Source organism: Cariama cristata, unplaced genomic scaffold (assembly GCF_000690535.1).
Source record: "Cariama cristata isolate BGI_N322 unplaced genomic scaffold, ASM69053v1 scaffold41162, whole genome shotgun sequence".
Classification (NCBI taxonomy): Eukaryota; Metazoa; Chordata; class Aves; order Cariamiformes; family Cariamidae; genus Cariama; species Cariama cristata.
In genome coordinates, this window is record NW_009604149.1 from 52,450 (window position 1) to 68,544 (window position 16,095).

A 16,095-nucleotide genomic window follows, 5' to 3' on the forward strand; every position below is an offset into this window, starting at 1 on the left:
ACCAAAACCAAAAATAGCAAGTCCACTTAAGTGAAGGGACAAGATGTTTCCGAATTGTGAGAGAAGTAAAGCATGAAAATGAGGTTCAATACCATGGGCTTCTCATAAACCTGCTGAATAGGTATCATATGATTAGGCTGTAACAAATGTGTTTATATGTATGGACTATTCTGTTGATTTTACTAATGAATAGCCTATATCCAGCAGGGAAGACCATACATTTTTAAGAAATGCTGGAAAATAACTATGAATGTGATTAAATGCGAATTAACGCTGTCTTTTTTCTAACGGGACTTTTTAGAAAAAGTAGTTCTCTTTTTTTGTCTTTCAGCCATGGAAGAGTTAATAGTTGAGCTGCGCCTGTTTCTTGAACTTCTGGACCATGAATATCTAACTTCCACTGTCAGGGAGAAGAAGGCGGTAATAACCAACATTCTCCTGAGGATACAGTCATCAAAAGGTCAGTGTCAGGGGTGGGTTTTCCCGCTTGCAGAATGCACAGAATAAGTCTGTACTCAGTGAAATAGCTTTAAGAGCTAAAGACAAGCCCTAAATTGAAGCAAGACGGAATGACAGGGTGAAGCCAAAGAGTAGCTTTCCTGAATGCTTTCCTTCATGTTCAGCAGTAAAATATAGCTAAAGGCATACTGGAAGTATCTTGGATGCACATGGCAACAAAATTACGTACTAGATAAAATGATTTTGCTTCTGCTGATAGAGTCATTACTTCATTTCATTTGTGGCAGCAATGCTATCTATGAGTTTTGATGGAAAAGTAATACTGGCTCAGGGAGTGCTGGCCACAGCACCATTTTATAGTTGCGTGGGTGCTGCATCCTGCATCTCTGTCAAATGACCCAGATCCATCAAGAGGCTTGATACGGAGGTGGACTCTGGTGCATGGCTGATACAGGAGAGCCAAGCTAGAGCTAGGAAATGGCTGTCAGCATGTTTGGTTTGCATTTTGCAATTATAGTTATATTAATTTTCCCCTTTTCTTCCTATCTAAAACTATTTTGATTGCACAATCGCTTTTATCTCCATCAAGATTATGGAGCTGGATGCAATATAAATGATTCACTGTGTACAGCAACCTTTCCACAGATTATTCGAAGAATATTCCTCACTATTTTTTCTAACAGTACTCTTAGATTTCCTTACACCACCTTTCTGTATGAAGTAGCATCTGGGCTACAAGACCTCTGTCTCTCCTACAGTTGACAGAAATAATGTCAGTGTAAAGCCTCGGTGGTTAGATTTTTGAAAAATACCAGAGTGTATTGAAGAAAAATGCCACATTGTGAGCAGCTGCATTTCTCATGATTAGTTTCTTCTCCAGTGCTAAAAAAATATGGTCTTGTTTGATGCAGTGTTTCCCCCCTTCAGTAAAGAAATAATTTTTGCCACAGGATTCAAGTCTAAGGAGATCACCTTGAAAATAATGATTGTCCTCCTTTCCATTTTGACATTCTTAAAAGACCCATTGCTATTTTTACTTTACTACTGAGAGAAGGAGGCAGGTTACAATTTCACATATTGTGAAAGGAGGCTTTGTACTCCAAAAGCCAATCAAGATACTCCCCAAAACCAAGATCTGTAGGTGAGAACCTGCAATTTGGCATGTTTAAAAACAGCTGTGTTTTACAGTTCAAAATAACGTCAACAATGCGGATCTGACACTGCATGTTCTTCTTGTAATCTTTTCGACTAGATTTACTAAGAAAAACATTTGACTTCCTCAAGAAGTCAGACAACATTCTGTTGCCAATTTTGCAAACACAAGGAAGGGTTGTCATGTCCTTCTGGATTGTGGATGGTGTTTCAGCACACAAAATCTACAGCTCTACTAGTAACTTAAACAGTGCTGAGTATGTTTCTGGACTCTAGAATTCAAATATTTGTGCTGTTAAACTATGGAGTGGTCCTTAGCATGGGTTTGGCCTGAGCTGACTTGTCTCCTCCATCAGTTCCTAGGCATGATTCGGGAGTCAGCATGGGCAAAGATCTGTTACCAACAGACAGTTCAAAATCATCACCCTCCACTTTGGTTTTGAGGGGTGACAGATTTTAACCATATTGGTATCAATTTCTGTGTACCAGAGCACCTTCCTAGGCTTGTTTAATTTATGACTCTATATATGGCCAAGGATAAAAAGACTCAAGGACCATAGCTTTCTACCTTTCAGCACCTAACATTTAGGTTTTGAAGCCTATTACAGGATCTATAACAAGATCCATTACATCCTATTACAGGATCCATCCATTAGCGAGATCCATACGAGATCGATATATTAAGTGGTAGGGCTTAGCTCAGTGCAGTTGATACTGGAACATTTTACCCACTTCTAGCACCTACATCGAAGGAGATAAAATTTAGACATTTCAAAGAAAAGTCATAAAAGTGATTAAAGGATCCAGAAATATCCCTTCAAATTATCCGAAATGAGGTATCATAATTAATCTTGATGTAGAAAAGGAATGACTGAAAATGAGCTCTTAGACTTACACAACAGTAACTGCAATGGCTGAATGTTTGTTTCAAAGTGGAAATAAAGCATATTTTGAGCACTGAAGCTATGAACTAATGGAAGAACTTTGTAAGGTCTGCATGCCATTGCTGGCATTTTATCAAGATGGAATATTTTGCTAAAAGATATGCTCTAGTTCAAACAAGAATTATATCAAGGAAATCCCATAGTTCAGTTAAACAAGAGGTCATAGGACTCTGCTTTATATGTCTATAAACTCTAGTTTATGGAACTGCAGTTTAAATAGAGTTTAAACCAGCATGGCCTCTAAAAAAAGCATCCTGTTTCTCTCCCCAGGCTACTCATTCTTGCTCATCATGTATTGCATCTTCCTTTCTGCTAACAGAAGCATTATTTGCTTTTTTTTGCTGGTTTACTCCTAACTGGTGTCACTTCCCTGGTCTGGTTTGACCTCAGGCCACACACATGCTTATGCTGGCACAAAGGAGAGGTTGGTGCAGGGACAGGAACAAGGCAGGGAAGGAGAGGAGCTGCCTCCTTGGGAGCTCTGCCATCCCATGCTGGCTTCAAGTGTGTGTGAAACTACCCGGGGAGTCATGTACTTTACTGGAGCTGACCCTGCTGCTTTTTTTATCAGTTTTAACATTCAGTACTCCCATCCCTTTGAAACTATTCAACTCTTCATTAAAATTAAAAGCAATAAAAGATACATAAACCCACAGTACTCTATAACTAAGCTGAACTGTCATTTGGAGTCTGTTTTTCAAAATGTTGTTTTACTCCACCCACATAACTCCACGAGAGCTTTTGGGTCGCTGGCACAGTTTAAGAGGCCTGAGGACTATGCTGAGTTCAGACTCTTTATGTGCATTTGCAAAAATCAACTGTGTGAATCCAACAGGATATTTCAATTGCTGGAACAAACCATATAAGATCAATGGGGAACGGTAATGAAGTATCTGGGCAACTGGGAACTGGCTGGGTTCTTTATAACATCTGGAAATGGACAATTATGTTTTTCTTTGTAAAGGTGTGGAAATTATTATAATGGGCTGGTTGGCTTTTAGTAAAACACTTTAAACTCAGTAAGTTCTTACTTGGGGAATTCTTTAGAAATCTTTTGCCTTGTTTTGTTTCATCTCCCAAATGCACACTGTTTTCTTCATTTAATATCTATCAAGCAGAGAGAACTGGGCCAGGCGGATGTGTTCCTCAGGTCATAGCTCCTTGGCCTTGACCTGCCACATGTCCAAACCAGTGGTTACCCTGTAATAGCTGGCAAAACTATAAACTTTATTTTTCTTCCTGAGCCTTGGCATGCCCAAGGCATTGCAGGTCTGAAGAAAACACTTGGCATTTCCTTCTGAAACTCAGACTTTCTTCTAAAAAGCAAAGACACAAACAGTTTATTTTGGAGTAAGAACTGTTGCTGGATTTAGTCATTTAATATGACTGTCAACATTGCCTGTTTCCCTTAAAGGGACTTGATGCAATAAGCCTATAGTGCTCACTTTGCTGTGTAGTTTGGTAGAAGCAAATAAATGTTAGAGCATAGTTTAAAACTGGGGAAAAACTAGTTTTACAGAGTCAATAGAATTCACTAGGAATACTTTTTTTTTCAGCAAAAAGCCCTTCATATTTGACTTCTGGTTGTTATGGAAAGCATTGAACACTTGGATATGGATAGCAGTCATAATATGGATTAATCCTACATAAAGAGCAACAAGTGAAAGTTATATTGAAAAAAAAAAAAGGAATGTTTCCCAAGACTAATCACCCTCTTGATTTGTAGGAAGAAAGAAGAATCTGTGGCCCTTAGAGACAGTTTATTTTATCAGTGTTGTTTTTCAATCCATGACTTCACAGCCAGTGGGACTGGGGTATTATGACAAGAAACATTTCATCATTGATTACATTTTTGAGAATTATATGATCTTGACCAAAAGACATCCATTTGACTATGTAAATATATATTTTAAAACCTAAACTAAACACTAGGAGCTGAATTCAGTGGAAGGGTAAGCAGGGTACAATCCATTGACTGAATTTTTGCCAGAACATTGAGGAGATGCACCCTAATCTCCCTTTTGATATTTAGAAAAATAAACAATATCATGTTCCTATGAAGTGAGTTCAACTGTGATTTAAATTATTGTGCCAAAAACTCAGAACGAGTGGGTCACTCTTCTTTTCCCCTGGGAGGGAGATGCAACAGTGATACAAAAGACCCGCAAGGCAGCTTTTACATTCGACTCCTTTTCCCTTTTCAAATTCACTTGGAAAACTATGGGATTATTTAAAAAAAAAGAGAGGAAGAAGGAAATGGTGGGAAAACATGCTCAGTGTATGGTTCTATTAATGGTGAGTTGATTAGGGCAATGTCCTCCCAGCAGTGACGTGCTCTAGGTTGGCGTCTCACAGCATCCTGGATCTCCCAGGACTTGTGCAGACTCACACCACAGCTCCATGATCTGAGATGGCTGTGGCAGCAGGGAGCCCAGGGAACATGGACGCTGTGGGCTTGGCCAAAACAGCTGTCACCATCGCTGCCAGGAAGGCAGGCAGGCAGGGTCTCTTCTTCTGCCCCTTCCCCCACTCTTTTGGTATGAAAGGTGGTTTTTGACTCATTTCTGCATGATGGTCTTGCCTGTCCAAAATGTGCCATGGGAACAACTGTTGGTCATCTCCACTGGTAAAAGGCAGCCAGCCACATACTGCTCGCAGGCTGACCGTGTTTTATTTACTGTACGGTGCCATTGCGACATTCACAAGTGTCGTATCTTCCCCTCATAAATGGTTTTATCTATATGGTAGATGCCTGGCAACATGTTTGAATTTTAGCTGTTTAAGTCTTTCAGTTCCAGATGGATAGCCAGTTCAGAATGATTTCCTGTAAATTTTTTCTGTGTCTGGTATTTGTAGATCCAAATAGCATATATGTCATTATCATATAGAGTAAGTATGTGTTTGTTCTGCTTGATTAAATTCCTGAATTCCCAGCATTCTTCCAGTCCTGCCTCAGTAACTGCGCTTGGGAGGTAGGCTGTGAGCGGCACTGCGTGCCAGATTTTGGTGTGTGACAGTCAGACATGGTGTCCACATGTGGAAAAAGTGTCCCATTTGCATCCACCAAAGTGTTAAGTGATGTCTGTTGCTCTTCCATAGGTTTTGAAATAAAAGAACATGTACAGAAGCAAGAAGTTGCCAACAGTTTGCCGGCACCTCCTCAAATGCCTCTGCCAGAAATACCTCAGCAGTGGCTGGTGAGTGTTAATTTAAATGTATAAATATATAAACATATATAAGAGAGAATATATTTGTGATAAGCGCTATCAGAAGTAGTTACAAGGGGAAGGAGCCTGCAGGTCCAGGGAAATGATTATTCCTTTCATCTCCGCTCTGGTTGAGGGAATTGGGTTCAACTTGCGGAAGAGAAGACAAAAAATTCCCTGTGGTGAAATAAGCCTGACAACACATCACCTGCAAAGGCTGTAGCATCCCAATCTTTGGTGATTTTCAAAATTCAAGGGGCAAAAGCCTGAGCAACTTTAATCTTAACATCAAAGGTTGACCTGCCTTGTGTTGGAGGTTAGCCTGGCCGAGCCCACAGGTCCCAGCCAGCTTCTTAGGATTTTAATGACCAGCTTTTTTTCCTGGAGGAAACCTTATGAGAAGACTCCCTCTTGACAGCTGAAAAACAAAGGTGCAGAGTTTTAAAATGAAGGAAGAATACTTCCTTTTTTTTATGAAGTCTTTAGTGCCTTTCTGTGCTCACTCCCCGGGTAGGAAATTCCGTGCGAAACAAGTAGAAGTGCATGTTCTTGGAGGTCTTTATAGCAAAGATACTGATTGAGATCTGTAATTCAATTCCTCCAGTTGGGAGCAGCTGTCTTGTTACAGAATAAACTATAAACAAGTTTTAATGTTCCTCTGTTACTGACTTTACAGTAGATTTGAAGAAAACGTTTTCAACATTTTTTTTAGAGAAGCATAAGCAAATCATGGTGTAGCATGTTGAAAGGTGAACACGGTCTTAGCCCTAATACTGATAAATTATCCATCTTTTTATTAATTTGTTGAAAATTGTGTGCATGGTGATAAGGTTAATCTGTGGATACCCGCATTCACTGACTGAAGCAGGAAGTACAGATGCAGCTTACAGGGACAGAACAACTGGATGACTGATGTTCTGCTTTATTTTAATGTCTTACTCTGTTACCGCATTTATGCCCAGTTTTGAGAGATACATAAGCCAGTAGCATCTTATGAACATAAGGACTAATTTATCAGATCAAACACTTGGCCAGCCTTTCATAATAACCTTTATTTGATGGTGAATAATACTATGTACTGCAGAACAAAGTAAAAAAGCCCAACAACCTTGTATTATGTAGAATATCTTAATCATGGTTTCTCTCTAAGCACTGCTAGCTTTTGGTTTCTGACCTGAACAAGAGTTTTGGTTTATTTTTTTCAATTTCAGTTCTACCTAATGTAATGAGATATACTGAAACCATTATAGTAAGGGAATGTGTATGCTGGAAACATTCATTTACAGAATTAGTACGTATTCGGTAGGAAAATTCAACTAAAAGGGATGCTGTAAAATAATTATGCATAGATTTGAATGGATGTAAAAGTGGTCTTATTAATATGCAGTGAAACCTGGAGAATCCATTTCATGGTTAATAGTGCCTGAAAATGATTATTTTTCTTTAATTCAAGATGCATATAGCATAAATTACAAGGGAAGCAGTTGATGAGAGGCAGGAGAATTATGCAAAATGCACATGCCTTTGAAATGTAGACTTCAGGTGCTAGCTTCATAAACTGAAGCCAGTTGAGATCCTTATTCTTTCATATTTATGTAGGTTCAGTTTAATAAATTGGCTCTGAAGATTCAAGTTGTTTTTATAAAGAGAACTGACCTACTTTTCCTTTCTCATACACTAATGTGTAAATTCCCTTAAAGTTGGTACAGCTGCAGCGAGTGAAATGGTGTGAAGTATGAATTAGGTCCAAGAGGTCAACACTGTTTTTTGCAGTAGTTCAGTTTCAATTTTTGAGTAACAAAAATATTTCTCTGAGATACAGTGGGAATTACTGTGGAAGTTGACACAGTTAGAGCTGGCTAGTCTGGAGCACGATCCTCCCATGTTGAGCCTCACAAAGTAGCGTTTGAACAAGGCCCTCCCCTCTGACCTGCCCGTGATGCTGTGGGCACTTTCATCTCAGTGAAGTCACCAAGCTGAGCTGGTTTTTCCATAGTACAGCAGCTGATTTTTGCCAGTTTTTCTGCAATTCTGTTGCTGCTGTTCAGGCAGTCGTGGTTTTCACATCCCTCTCTGGTGTTGGTGTCACCTTGAGATCAGCCAGGAAATGTCCCAAGCCTCTCATTGTCTTGCATTATCCAAATACAGGTTATGAATGGTGCTATATTAAGATGGTAGCATATTGTAATTTGTGAAAAAGATGACAGACTGTTGCTGTCCTGCAAAAGACCAGGTAGAGTCAGAAGGGAAGGACAAAACCATCAGCTTTTTGACCTTTGATCATTGGGGCAAGCTTGAAACCCCAGTCTAGCTGTTTAAAAACTTCTCCTGAAGTTATGTTGAACTGATGGAATTGATCGTTAGCTGTTTTTTTGAAAATCTTTCTCTATTTGGTTCCTCTTGTTAGCACCTCATTATTATTAAATATGATCAGAGACCGTTGTATTGTCTTTCTTTTTACACCAGGCTGGACCTCAGTGACAGAGGCCAAGATCTAATTTTCCCTTCCATTAATGCTCCTGTATGGTGATTTCCTACCTACCCTAAATCAATGGACTCCTAAAAATTAGTAGCTGATGATGCCAGTCTGTATAAATATTGCACATAATTACATTGCTCAGTGACACAAATACTGAGCTACCTTTCCTAGCCACTTTTCATAGACCATGCTTTCATAATCGAGTGGAAGAAATCCCCTGGGCCCGCCAAAGGCTAGGAAATTCAGCACCAAAGTGCCCTTCTTCATATGACAAGTTGGAAGTTGTGTGGCACCTCTTTTTGCCAACCATTCAGGACAGAAACTTTTTTCCACTTGCTGAGTAACATCTAGTGGTGGTCTCAGCCTCCAGTGGAAACACAGTGCACTGCTGGAACATAGGAGTTTACTGGAAGTGGGAATCAATAAGTTTAAATAAACTGTGCACTGTTTTAAAATCTATGTTTTCAGCACATCAGTTATTGAGCATGATGGAAATTAAAGTTTCATTTACACCACTGTTTCTCTTTACGGCACTCAAGGGATTCTGCATTCAAAAATATTTAGTCTGAATTGATGTTTAAGCTTTTACTTATGTAAAGATGTGTGGGTGGGAAGGAATTCAATACTCCTTAAAGTACTGCCAGGAGCCAGAATTATGTGTGGGCAGGTGCTGTGCAAGGTTTCCTTTGTAAATCCGTAAATAGACCTGCGTATTTGCTCAGGCCAAATCTTTTATCAGTTTTGTTATTCATCAGCTCATGAACAGAAAGTTTAAAATTAATTTTATTTAGAGACATGCTGTTAATAGTTTAAGTGAAGTCTCCAGTTATTAAAACACATTAGAGCCCAGAGAGACTAGACTCCGTGAGCATTGGACCAGGTCTTAAAACTGGGGGACAAAGTTGGACCTTGCATATAGTTGAATGAAGCAAATCGCTAGGCACGCAGTCTCTTAGTAATTCTCTTTTTCTGTATACATTCTCTTGCCTGCATCTGGTCTAGCAGACTTTCTGTAACGCTTAGAAAGCACAAATCCTCGCTTTCTTTAGCCTATGCACACAGCTCCTTCAGATGGCCAACAAAGTAAAAGCTGCAGATAAAGGATGTGAGCTTAAAGGCAGCTTAGAGTCCTGCTGCAGAACTGAAACACCACTTGCCTGGATGCATTGATATGTGCTTGCTAGCATGAATACAGTGCCAGCAGCTAGGGAAGCTTTGTCTGGGTCAGCAGTAGAGGAGGAGATCACCATGTTTGAAATAGAGTCATATTGGTTCTCCCCTCTTGAATCTGCTTACTATGAGGGCTTGTGTCTTTTAGCCTGCTTTCTCCGTCTCTACATCAGCAGCTACTTTTATGATATTTCCCTGCTCTTGACAGGCAAGAAGCAGTGCTAGATGATGGGTTTGCAGGAGTAACAGAGCCAAGGCTCTGTGTGTACCTCAAAATTCTGCTGGTGGTTTAACAACTGGGATCCCATCATTGCACTATCACCAAGTTGCCTTGAAGTATATTTTCCACTGAGGCAGTAGGATAACATCCAGTGTGTCCTGCTGCTCAGATGTGCCTGAGGATTACTGGCATAAATTATCCACAGCATGACAGTGACAGAATACTTCTAGCCTCCAAGCATTCGGTTGTCATGTTACATCTGACAGTTGGTGATTTCAGTGCACAGTGCAGTCCAACAAAATCAAATACAAACAGCACACAGCTATTTTGCATGATTTTCACAGTAAAATTGAGTATATGTTTTGTTTTTCTTGGAATATTGACAATTTAATATTTATTTAACTGCAACAAGTGTCCAGCAAGATGCCAGAACCCCTGTAGATATAAATCAAAGGGATAGGTCATCTTCCTCCAACCCTTTCCTGCAAAGTACACAGTCACTCTGTAGGAGTGCTTCATATAAATGGATTTCCTATTGTGGAGAAGTGACTTGACAGCCTCCCTTTATCTGGTATCTGGCTGCCTGTCACGTATAGTCTTAGATATTTATTAGAAAATGCTGAAAGGAGACAGTGTCCTTGGAGAAGAAAAAAATCGTGCTGAAATCAAAAGGATTTTTGAGGTGAGACATCACCAATTACATTAATCATTCTTTGAACAACAACAAAAAAAGTGCCAGTCTTAAAGCTTCTTCTAAAATGTGCAGTGAGACTAGTGCCATAACAAAAACAAGGGACTCATGTGCCAGGTGAGTACTTATGAATCTTTATTTCATCTTGCTTTTTCTTATGACTGAAAAGCAGCTGTTCGTCTTAAAATATAACCTTAAGGTAGTATTAGACTTGGAGTTTTTTCCTCACAGAAAATTTTTAAAAGCCACAAAAATAAACTCAACAAAAATTCAGTTGTTTCATTCAGAGCTGGCTAATAGCTTCAGTTTGAACAGATCTCAACAAGTTCTTCTGTATTTCTTCCACGCACCTGCTGTAAGGTTCATGTCCTAGTTTGATCATCAGTGACCAGAACAGCAGAGTCTTCTGGACATAGAATCATAGAATCATTTAGGTTGGAAAAGACCCTTAAGATCATTAAGTCCGACTATTAACCTAACAGTGCCACTAAACCATGTCCCTAAATGCCACATCTATATGTCTTTATGTACTTCTGGGGATGGTGACTCAAACAGTTCCCTGGGCAGCCTGTTCTAATGCTTGACAACCTTTTCAGTGAAGAAATTTTTCCTAATATCCAATCTAAAACTCCCCTGGCGCAACTTGGGGCCATTTCCTCTTGTCCTATCGCTTGTTACTTGGGAGAAGAGACCAACCCCCACCTCGCTACAACCTCCTTTCAAGTAGTTGTAGAGAATGATCAGGTCTCCCCTCAGCCTCCCCTTCTCCAGGCTAAACAACCCCAGCTCCCTCAGCCGCTCCCCATCAGACTTGTGCTCCAGACCCTTCACCAGCTTCGTCGCCCTTCTCTGGACACGCTCCAGCACCTCAAGCTCTTTCTTGTAGTGAGGGGCTCAAAACTGAACACAAGATTCGAGGTGCAGCCTCACCAGTGCTGAGTACAGGGAGACAATCACTTCCCTAGTCCTGCTGGCCACACTATTTCTGATACAAGCCAGGATACCATTGGCCTTCTTGCCCACCTCGGCTTACTGCGGTTGTGGAACACTTTTGGTCATCATATATGATTGCTTGAGGAATAAGGATAAAGAAATGTTTGCAGCCTCTTTTCTGTGTTGGTCGTGTCTTGCAGGACACTGTAGTTGCCATTCCCATTTCCCCTGGGTGGGGTTAGTGTGTTATTGTTGATGATTTATTTCACATTTGTGAATGGTATCACAGAAAAGTTTTAGTTAAAGTAATTTCCTTCTCAGTTCATTTATAGTGTACCTTTATAAAAATGCACATCACCATATTTCTAAGCTTTCTTCATGTCTAAGCTGCCAGAATGAGCTGTTCCCAACTGCCTTTAACTGGAATTTGCATTTAAACTGGATGAGCTCAGGTCAGGTTTAGAGTAGGATTGAACTGCTTTACCAGATTCTTTCTATGATCGTTGTGAAGCTATATGCCTTCTTTTCTGTCTTTACTAGACACTGGTGATCTTTGACCTTCATATAAGAAAGCTATTAAATTAGTCATTACTGATTACATTACACAGTCATTACACAGATTTGCGAGAATATTGTCCCGCCATTTTTCATAGCATGCTCACACTTCTGGCCCCAGGTTTTTTATTTCTTGTTTCTATGGTATACCTGTCCATAAAACACCCTTCTTGTGCTGATAGTTAGGGAGCAACCTGTTTGCTTTCCTAACCATGCGCATTAATGTTCTGTGCACAAACAAATGGGAAAGGAATTAGACCGGTAAGTACCAAATCTTCTTTTGTTTTTGTTTGATGCAGTGCTCAGGCCCTTAGAGAATATTGTTCCGGTGGAAGTGATGTTGCCCACACTTTTCTCACCGTACTGCCTTGTCTTGTCCTCACTGTCATGTCATGTACTGGAAGAGAAAGGTGATTTTGTCTTTGCTGGGGAATACAAACATTTCTTTGAGCAGTTACAGTAACCACCTCTGACTGAGGGGGCCATGCTGCTTAAAATTCAGATTCATCTTTCTCATGTAATATGCATGAAAGTGTTCCCTAGCATTAATTAAAGCCCATTTCTTTTCTTGGTACACCCAGACCCTTTGCCTGATATGAGTCAGCTCTGTTGTTTTGTCTGAGTGATGCTTGGCTGTGTAATAATATTTTATTTTAAAATCTGAATAATACAGAAATATTGTGGTTTTGTTTCTGGCTCATTCTTTTTCACTTTTGAATTATTTCGTTAGATCTTCTGTTACTTCCATGGAGTCTGGAGTTTATTTCCACTCCTGTCTTCCATAGAGTTCGGGTGTAACTCCTACCAGTTATCTGTCCTTTCAGTGGTGCCTTCTGTGCTCCAGTCTTTTCAGTCTTATTTAATATCTCAAATGTTAATTAAATATAATGGCAAGAACTGAGACTTAAACTTATGCCTGGATTCTGTCGCAGGCTGACATTGGCATCAGAGAGATGCAAGAACCAACTGGGTTCTCTGCTCAGTTGACATGCTGTGTTGGTTTCTTACTGTTTCCATTTGGTCCTCTTCATTGCCATCTTTACCTTCCTGTTGCTTAGGTAAAGGGGTTATCAGGTTATCTACACAGAAGTCAGATGTGTTTTGTGAAGTGGTAACTTGGTTCCTGGTGAGGTTCCTCTGTAAATGCTTTCCAGGCAATCTTCAGATCAAACTGTGGAGCCATAGTACTCCCTGATTCATTCTTTAAATGCGAGCAAGTCTGTTCAGATCCCTTTCCCATCATTAAGCTGTGCTTTCTGAGGCTGCGAACTGTTTGTAGTCATGATACTCTACATACTAAGCACTTTTCCAGAGATACCTTTAATTAGGCATTCACCCCTGAGTCAGCAGACAATGTCTGAGGCTGTTTCAGATGTACTTCCACTCCTTGGAGGACAGCGTGCAAAGCGTGTACCTTCTTTTGTTCTTAATCTTAAACTTGCTCAAGTCACTGTTCAGGATCACCCTAAGGAAAAGCTTCACTTGTGCTTATACTCATTCTCCACTTGATAATCACTTCCACTAGTGTTTCCTCCTTGCCTTCATCTGTTCAGCACTGCAGTAGGAGCTGGTGGGTTACCAGTTCAGCTCTACGTGGGATTGCTGGGGATTTCAATCTCCCATCATGTCTGACTCTGACTGTTGATTTCTTGGGCAATTCCTTTTGTTTTTCTCCTGGTAGCACTGGTATCCCAGAGGCATGTGCTGTAATTGTGTGGGTACACTCAGCAGTGTTTGGGACAGACTGTACCAACAGCCTGTCATGCAGCCGTGTTACCCACCTTGTGGTGGGACTGACAGGGTTACTCTGTTCCAAAAGGCTGAGTTTGGTGTCTGGCTGGCTGGTTTTCTGTCTTTTGGCAGATGTGCTCAGAAGCTGAAAAGAGAAGTTTTTACGACTTCTTTCACATTATTTGACTCCCAGTTTTGTAGGGTCCAGCTGACAAGTTGAGAAATTAATAACCTTAGAGTATGGACCTGAGGTCAGAAGAAGAATTTTCAGCTTCTGCTTGTCTACGGTCAAGCTAATAGTTCCCTCCTGCACAGCTCAATATGGTCTTAACATCCCATATAGTAGCACTTTTGTCCTGAATAAATCCAACATCCATCCAGGTCCCCAGCTGCTGGCAATAAATGGTGATTTCTCCTTAGTGCCTTAGCAATTTTGAGTTTATCTAAAGGCTTTCATACCAAGTGTGTGACCCAATTTCCAGCCTTTACAGTGGTACAATGAAGCCTGGCTGAAATGTGGAGTGAGTAATTTTGCCAATGGTATTGATACTTAGTTTGTTGATTCATCTTGCTTTTAACTTTCTTTTTTACCTGTGGGGAGAGGGATCATAAATGTATGAGCACTCTTCCCACTCCAGGCTGAGGATACAGTGAGGTTGTATGGAGGTCAGGTCTAAGCTTGCTCCAAAGCAAATGGCATGTGCACATGTCAAGGTTTCTTCTTGACAGCCCATATTTGCCTGCTGGCTTCTGAATAGCTTTATTATGCATCACCAGTGTGTGACCACTTTTCCAGTCTCGTGTTGCTGCTTTCAGTGTTGAGGGGTTACGTAGCAGCTGGCTCAACAATCCGGCTGGATCCGAATTGGTGGTTGATCTAATAACACACGTGCGAGCATGGCTCTTGAATTGCTGGCAGCCTTTGCCTGCAGCATGGATGTACTGACAGTCTCTGCTAAAGTCACTGCTTTGCACTGGAAATCTCCACATCCTAGACAATTCATAAAGGGAGGTGTTTCTTTCTATTTCCTACAGACTATAAGTCTTCACTGGGATGTAAAGTGATTTTATATCCTCAGGCCCCTATACGATGACATTTATTTTCCTCTGTCTTTCATACTGCTTTCCACACTATATACTTCCACATCGTCAGCAGATATCAGCTAGACTATCCTTTAAAAAAAAGTTACTGTCAATCTTGCTAGGTACCCTTGGACAGAAGGGGGAAATAAAGTAAGTTATCTCCTAGGATAAAGAAAGAAGGAGTTTATTTGTAGTCTGTGGAACACAGAGGGTCAGATTGAGGGAAAGACTTATTTCCACTGTTTCATAGTCTCCAGTAGAATAATGAGTTTTACTATCCAGGTAAATATTACTTATTATTTGGAGATATTTATTTCTTTCTCTCAACAATCCCTCCTGTAAACTGGAGTTGGGCATAATCCAGTCTTTCATGTCTTCAGAGATCTCAAATCTGTAGTGTTATTATCACCTCGTCGGCTTCTTGGTTTCAAATAAAGCATCTTTCATTTGTTCTCAGACCCAGCACCAGACAAACACCTTCATCAGTATTGTTTCAGTATTACTGATATTATTCTGGGCAACAATATCTCACTTATCTTTGCCCCTTTTCCTCCAATGAGATAAACATAATGGTAATTTCTTTTCTAACTCAGTTCTTATTCCTGGTATTGAGCAAGGTTATTTGTCTTGAAAGGCAGCATTCTTTAGTTTTCTTCCCTGTTGCTGGTTGTTTTAAAAAAAAAAAAAAGTAGAAATTCATGGTAATGTCTTCTTTACAGGTTGCCAGGTCTTTCCTCCTGACACCACTCAAACTACACATGTTCTAGGGTTTTTTGAGATTTAATCCTTTTATAGAATATGTAAATAGTTTTGTGGGTTTTATTGCCTTTTTATTTTTAAGTAAACTAATGAAAAGTTACTGAATCGAGAATTCTTTCAGTTTATAATTCATAACTTCATCAAAAACCTTCCACTAAAAATTGCCAAGTTGAAAGAATTAAACAATATAACTAGCAATAGTAAAAAAGTTAAATCACTAAATATTAGTAAGTAATATCCGAATGCTCAGATGTACTTTTTACATTTCTTATTGCTCAAACTCTTACATATTCCATAGCTCCTAAAAGATGTAGCTGTTTATGGTACAGATTTGAGTGAGATATTTTTATTTTTTATTTAATCAGTTGGATTTTTTTTCAATATTAAAACTGCTTTGCTTTAATCAGAAAGTATTTAATGTTGGATGTTTCTGTTTCTCCTAATAATGAAAAAACCCCTCTTTTTAATAATTGTTTTCAACTTTGTTATGGCAAGCACTGCAAAATGCATTTCAGAGAGGAGGGCCTGGTTAATTCAGGAATGGATTCCATCTGTGTTGACGTTGGCTGCACAGCCCAGCCCGCCCCAGCTGTATGAAGTAACTGGTGCTCCAGCAAGGTCAAATTCAGACAAGCACCATTTGTGTTTCATTTCCTTTTTTCTTTCTTTCTGAATAACATTTTGTCTAAAAACAAGGATTTCCCCCTGCCGCC

At 39.9% G+C, this 16,095-nt stretch overlaps 1 protein-coding gene across 1 annotated transcript in view; it reads left to right on the forward strand.

Annotated features, from left to right (window-relative positions):
- Window positions 1-333: 333 nt before the first annotated feature.
- The window catches only part of LOC104157909 (actin filament-associated protein 1), a gene marked incomplete at its 3' end in the record, with an annotated part of 27,591 nt that continues 11,829 nt past the window's right edge, over window positions 334-16,095 (forward strand). Inside the window, exons 1-2 of the mRNA XM_009695450.1 lie at window positions 334-460; window positions 5,655-5,752. Coding sequence (XP_009693752.1) covers window positions 334-460; window positions 5,655-5,752 — 225 coding nt within the window. The remainder of the gene's footprint in view (window positions 461-5,654; window positions 5,753-16,095) is intronic.